The sequence below is a fragment of the Colobus angolensis genome, unplaced genomic scaffold, assembly GCF_000951035.1.
Source record: "Colobus angolensis palliatus isolate OR3802 unplaced genomic scaffold, Cang.pa_1.0 Scaffold480, whole genome shotgun sequence".
Lineage (NCBI taxonomy): Eukaryota > Metazoa > Chordata > Mammalia > Primates > Cercopithecidae > Colobus > Colobus angolensis.
Genome location: NW_012118266.1, coordinates 18204 through 23752, shown reverse-complemented (window position 1 = coordinate 23752; position 5549 = coordinate 18204). Strand labels below are relative to the sequence as shown.

Genomic DNA, 5549 nt, shown 5'->3' with positions numbered 1-5549 from the left:
AAAAAAAAAATTAAATGGGCATGGTGGTACTTGCCTATAGTTCCAGCTACTCGGAAGGCTGAGGTAGGAGGACAGCTTGAGTCCAGGATGCAGAGGGTGCAGCGAGCTGAGATCATGCCACTGCACTCCAGCCTCGGTGACAGAGTGACAGCCAGTCTCCAAATCAAAAAGAAGCTGAACTGTCTGTATTATAACACCCTCAAAATGTGTATACATATTCGCATACATTCACATAAGCCTATGTAAGAAAGTCTGGCTGGAAATACATACCAGGGTTACCAGTGGTTATGAGGGGAGGGCAGAGTAGACAGTGCATGTAACAGACTAAGGGAGCCCCTACTGTCAACACAAGTATCACCTGCCACCGGCAACAGGTTCACTTTCAACCAAGCAGGACACTGCTGATTCTGGGGTCAGAGAAAAACTTCAGAGTTTGGTTCTGCAACTGCTCATCACAGCACCCCATGTGGAGTATCCCAATGCCTACTGCTTTTCCAAGATATGGGTCCCTGACTAATCAGTTGGCCCCTTCCCTGTGGGGGCTTCCCATGTCTGGTTCTCACCTGGAATGGTGTCTTGAGGAATTCCTCTCTCCACTGGCCAGAAATCTTCTGCCTCCTCTAACTGAGATACCACATCTGGTTTGGAAAGCTGATGTTCTGCTCAAAGGAAAAGAGACAGGGCTTGTGGGGGTCTGTGTTCGGGAGAAAATGCAGCACAAGCCGTCTCCAGCTTCTCCCCTGCTAAGGCATGACATACATGACTTCTGGCCTAGAGTGGTGAACACAACTCCATCCATCCCTGTTGTTGGCTTTCCTAGACTCCTTTGCCAAGTAGCTAAGGGGCCCAATTCTGGTCAGCCAGACACAAAGAGAGATCAGTCAGCTGGGAAAGCTTTTGCTTTCTGGTTCAACATGACAGCTGTGAAAGAGACTTGGCTGGGGCTACCCCTTCTCCTTGTTTCTGCCTTGAGCACAGATGCAATGCTTGGAGCCACAGCTGTGCAATGACTAGGGGGAACATGGAAAGGTTCACAATAACCAGAGTCTGAAGGGACAGGCTTTTTTTTTTTTTTTTTTTGAGATAGAGTCTTGCTTGGTTGCCCAAGCTGGAGTGCTGTGATCCAATCTCAGCTCACTGTAACCTCCTCCACCTCCCAGGTTCAAGCAATTCTCCTGACTCAGCCTCCTGAGTAGCTGGGGCGCCCGGCTAATTTTTGTATTTTTAGTAAAGACAGGGTTTCATCATGTTGGTCAGGCTGCTCTAGGACTCCTGACCTCAACTGATCTGCCCGCCTCAGCCTCCCAAAGTGCCAGGATTACAGGTGTGAGCTACCGTGCCTGGCAGGGACAGGCTCTTTGGTGCTACTCCTAAACCGTTGGGACACTGGCATCACATTGTCTGGAATTTCTGTGGAGTAGTTTTTCTGTTTGTTTGTTTTGTTTTTCTAAATAGAGACAGGATCTATGTTGCCCACACTGGTCTCAAACTCCTGGGCTTAAACAATCCTCCTGCCTCAGTCTCCTAAACTGAGCCACCATGCCTGGCTGGAACTCTTGTTACAAAAACAATAAGCATCCACTATTACAGCTGAAAACAGCCCCCACAGACCCAACTCCCTGCTATTCAGGGAGGGATGGACTAGGCAATGCTTCAGAAGTCATACTGAAAAGCTGCCCTTTTCCTACTGGTGGCCCTGCAGTCTGAACCCAAGCAGACACATACTTCAGAGGTGCTACACAGATCCTTATTGACCTGGAGGCCAGCCTTACCCACTGAGACCAGGTTCCTGTAGTTCTCCAGCATCACTTCCCTGTACAGGGACTTCTGTTTGAGGTCCAGCAGTCCCCACTCTTCCGGGGTAAAACCCAGTGTTACATCTTCAAAGATCACTGGTTCCTAAAAATCCAGATTCTTGTTCAGCCATGGGCCATCCGCATCCATGACAAAAGAAAGACAGGGGAGGCTGACCAGGCCAGTGAAAGCACAGAATGGTCTACAAGATGACCCAAGGGCATTTTGGCAGTCTCATCCTGAGTTCCTGTCTTTGTCTGAAACCCCAAGCAAACCCAAGCTTGACTCTATTCAGGTTACAATAAGGAGAGCAACACATGAGTCCTCTGTAGCATATGAAAACCTGTCCATTTATTTTATTTTATTTATTTATTTATTTGTTTTTGAGACAGAGTCTCACTCTGTCTCCTAGGCTGGAGTGCAGTGGTGCAATCTCGGCTCACTGCAGCCTCTGCCTCCCGAGTTCAAGCGATTCTCCCGCCTCAGCCTCCTGAGTAGCTGGGATTACAGGTGCACACCACCACGCCCGGCTAATTTTTGTATTTTTAGTAGAGATGAGGTTTCACCATGTTGGTCAGGCTGGTCTCGAACTCCTGACCTCGTGATCCGTCTGCCTCAGCCTCCCAAAGTGCTGGGATTACAGACGTGAGCCGCCGCACCCGGCCCTACTTCTTATTCATTTGAAAATTCTGACTTTGAGAGTGGTGCGTATGTCTCCTAGGGAATTCTCTGAGCTGCACCACCACACCCAAGCTGTCAGCCCCTGCCCAGGGCCCTGATGCTTCTTTCTATTTCCTTCACCTGTCAGGGATCCAGCCTCACCTGTCTTTTCTACTTGTTATTGAATTCTGCTGCTGTCACCTCTTGCTCGATGCCAATTTATCTGCTGAAATCTAAACATGAGCCTGATGCCTGCATAGACCTGTCAATTACTCTTTGGGAGGCCGAGGTGGGCGGATCACCTTAGGTCAAGAGTTCGAGACCAGCCTGGCCAACATGGTGAAACCCCGTCTCTACTAAAAATACAAAAAAAAAAAAAGTAGCTGGGCGTGGTGGCACACGCCTGTAGTCCCAGTTACTCGAGGAGGCTGAGGCAGGAGAATCACTTGAACCCAGGAGGCGGAGGTTGCAGTGAGCCAAGATCGCGCCAGTGCACTCCAGCCTGGGCGACAGAGGGAGACTCCATCTCAAAAAACAAAAAAACAAACAAAAGTCCTGTCAATTACTCTTCCCAGTATAAAGGATACAAGAAAGAGCCTTGACCTGGCCTTCAGAAGCCCCTACAATCTGGTCTCTATCCTAACTACACCCTTGGAAAACCAAACCACCTGCGAACGGTTCCACCATCACGCAGGATCTCTCATGCCCAACCAATCTACCCCTCCCCGAGGTGCTCTGGGGGACGGGGGCATCTCAGGGAAGGTGGTATCTCACCACCATCCGCATCCCCCCAGGTGCAGTAGCGGACTCAAAAGCCGAAGGAAGCCTCTACTCACACAGGACCAGGCCGTCGGAAGCCTTGAGGCCATAGTTTCCTCCTTCTCAATGTGTCTCTGGTGGAAGTGGGCAGAGTCCTGAGGAAACCGAAGTTGGGAGGGGAGGGAGAGGCGTAAGAGCTCCGCTGGGGAGCTACCCCAGCCTCCGCCCAGGAACGGCTCCCTCAGCGGGAAATGACAAGCCCAGCCAAACTGGAAAACGCCCAGAGTGAGTCACAGGACTCCCACGGTACAGGAGAGGACCAGTTTTCCCCTCCCCGAGAGGACACCGAGCCTCCTCCGTCCCGCGCAGCGGAGGGGATCGCCTCCCTGGCCCAGACCCCACGCTCCCGGAGCCGATTTGTTCTCTCCACCCCGGCGCCCCGAAAGCACTGTCTCCCCTCGGGGTTCCGGGTCACCGACCCCATCCCACAGAGCGGCGGGAGGACTGCAGGCAGGGCCGGCTCCGGGTACCCGAGCTCGGCGGGAAACGCACAGGCCGCGCTCGCCCCCAACTAACGGTTCCGGACCCGCCCAGCGCAGCCCCCGACGGACGCATGTTTCGCGCGGCACTCACCCGGCGCGCGCCGCACAATGGCGCCAGTCGGCCGGCGGCGAAGTGCGTCAGCCCGCCGTCCCGGACTACAACTCCCAGATGCCCCCGCAGCGCGCCAGCTCGCCTCACCCAGCGGCGGCCATCTTGACCGGCCGGTTAGGGGCGGCAGGCGAAGCCGGGTTGGCAGGAGGAGGGCACTCGTCGATGTCCCTCGGCGGTCCAGCTAGGCAAGGGGAAGCCTCTGATGAGGGACGCTAGGCCGCAGGGCCCCACACTAATGTGGGCGGCGACCCGAGCTGGGAGAGAGTCGTGCCCTGCCACGAAGGCGACCACTCTTGGGGCAGAGCAGAAGCTGGAGATAGGAAAGGAGCTGGACAGGGGTCAGGCCGGAAGTGCGGAGTAGGTGATGCTTAGTTGGTGGCAGTGGGGGCGGGATTAATTATGACGTCCCTTGGGAAGAGGAAGGGCGGGTAGGGCCGGAAGTGCAGGGGGCGGGCCTAACTGGCCGTCCATCTCGGTGGAGGGGCGGGGACAGGGAGGGCGGGGAGAAGGAGGCGGGGCTAGGGTTCACGCAACTTTTGGGGAAGGGGGCGCGACTGGAGGACGGAAGTCGCGGGGGGCAGTGGGGAGGTACTGTGGTTCCACCAGTTTCAAAGGCGAGAAAGAAGGCGAGGACTAGGAGAGCAGGAAGTGTGCAGGAGTTGGGACTGACGGCACCTATGTTTCTGGGAGATGGGTCCTGCCTAGAAGTGAGGGTGGACAGGGCCAAGTGTCCACTCAAGGTCAGGGAGGGGAGGGAAACTCGGAGGACCGGAAGTGTGATGGGAACGTGGCCAAACGTCCGCCCTAGTTCTGGGGATTAGAGGAAGGGAGTAGGAAGGTCAGGGGTGTGCAAGGGGAAAGAGGGAGGACTAGGTGGACCGTAAGTGTGATGGGAATGAGGCCAAACGTCCACCCTAGTTCTGGAGAGATGAGTAGGGCTAACTGTACCTCAGGCATTGGGGAGGAGGAGCAGTATCCTCTGCCCGGTGTCCCCCTGTGGTCCAGTTTGCTCCTGGAAGCTGAGGTTGTTAGGTCTAGGGAGAGGAAACTGAAGTCTGTAGCTGTCCAGGACCTGGTGTGTGCCACCCATCGTTGGGCCCAGGGTGCTCTCATCTTCCTTGGAAGCTCAGGACAAGGAGGTATTCTCTTGGCTTCTTCAAGGACTGACGTCTGGTGTTTTCCTATCTTCCTTAGGTCCCAGGTCCTGGTATTCTTGGGACCTGAGGGCCTTGATCTCTGGGCACGCCTTGATCTCTGTGCACTTGATCTCTGTGCACTTGATCTCTGTGCACTCTTTCTTAATATTTCCTGGCAGGTCTCAGCAGTCCTCTGCCTCCCTCTGGTGGTCTTGTACATTGCCTGCTAAACTTGTTCCACGGGTTGTTAGTTTTTTTGGTCACTGTGGAGGATCTAACCTCAGGCTACACATTGTTTAATTGTTGTTGCTGTTAGTGTGTTGATTTTGGCATAGGAGTATTTACTCAGAGACTCTGCAGATATCTTACAGTCTAATAATATTTCCTTGGATTTTTCTTGTCTATTATAGATATAACACTATTCCCAATTAATAAGTAATTTGGTATCTTCCTTTTCCATACTTCAACTTTAAAAAAGTAACATTGTATAGTCCTGGCTAGTACGACAGAGCTATGTCAAGTAGTCATGTTTACTAATAGTCTTGT

The 5549-nt window shown here is 53.3% G+C and overlaps 1 protein-coding gene across 5 annotated transcripts in view; it reads right to left on the bottom strand.

Annotated features, from left to right (window-relative positions):
* Positions 1 to 4297, bottom strand: part of ZNF274 (zinc finger protein 274) — a 48372-nt gene extending 44075 nt beyond the window's left edge. The window contains exons 1-4 of one of the 5 annotated variants that reach the window (XM_011959097.1): positions 3847 to 4297; positions 3291 to 3368; positions 1773 to 1914; positions 564 to 659 (exon numbers count right to left, since the gene is read on the bottom strand). In XM_011959097.1, coding sequence (XP_011814487.1) covers positions 564 to 659; positions 1773 to 1806 — 130 coding nt within the window. In that variant the 5' untranslated portion in view covers positions 1807 to 1914; positions 3291 to 3368; positions 3847 to 4297. Of the gene's footprint in view, positions 1 to 563; positions 660 to 1772; positions 1915 to 3290; positions 3369 to 3692; positions 3788 to 3846 lie in introns of those variants that run through there. The other 4 variants (XM_011959094.1, XM_011959095.1, XM_011959096.1 and 1 more) reach the window with 4 other exon arrangements.
* Between the last annotated feature and the right edge of the window lie 1252 nt (positions 4298 to 5549).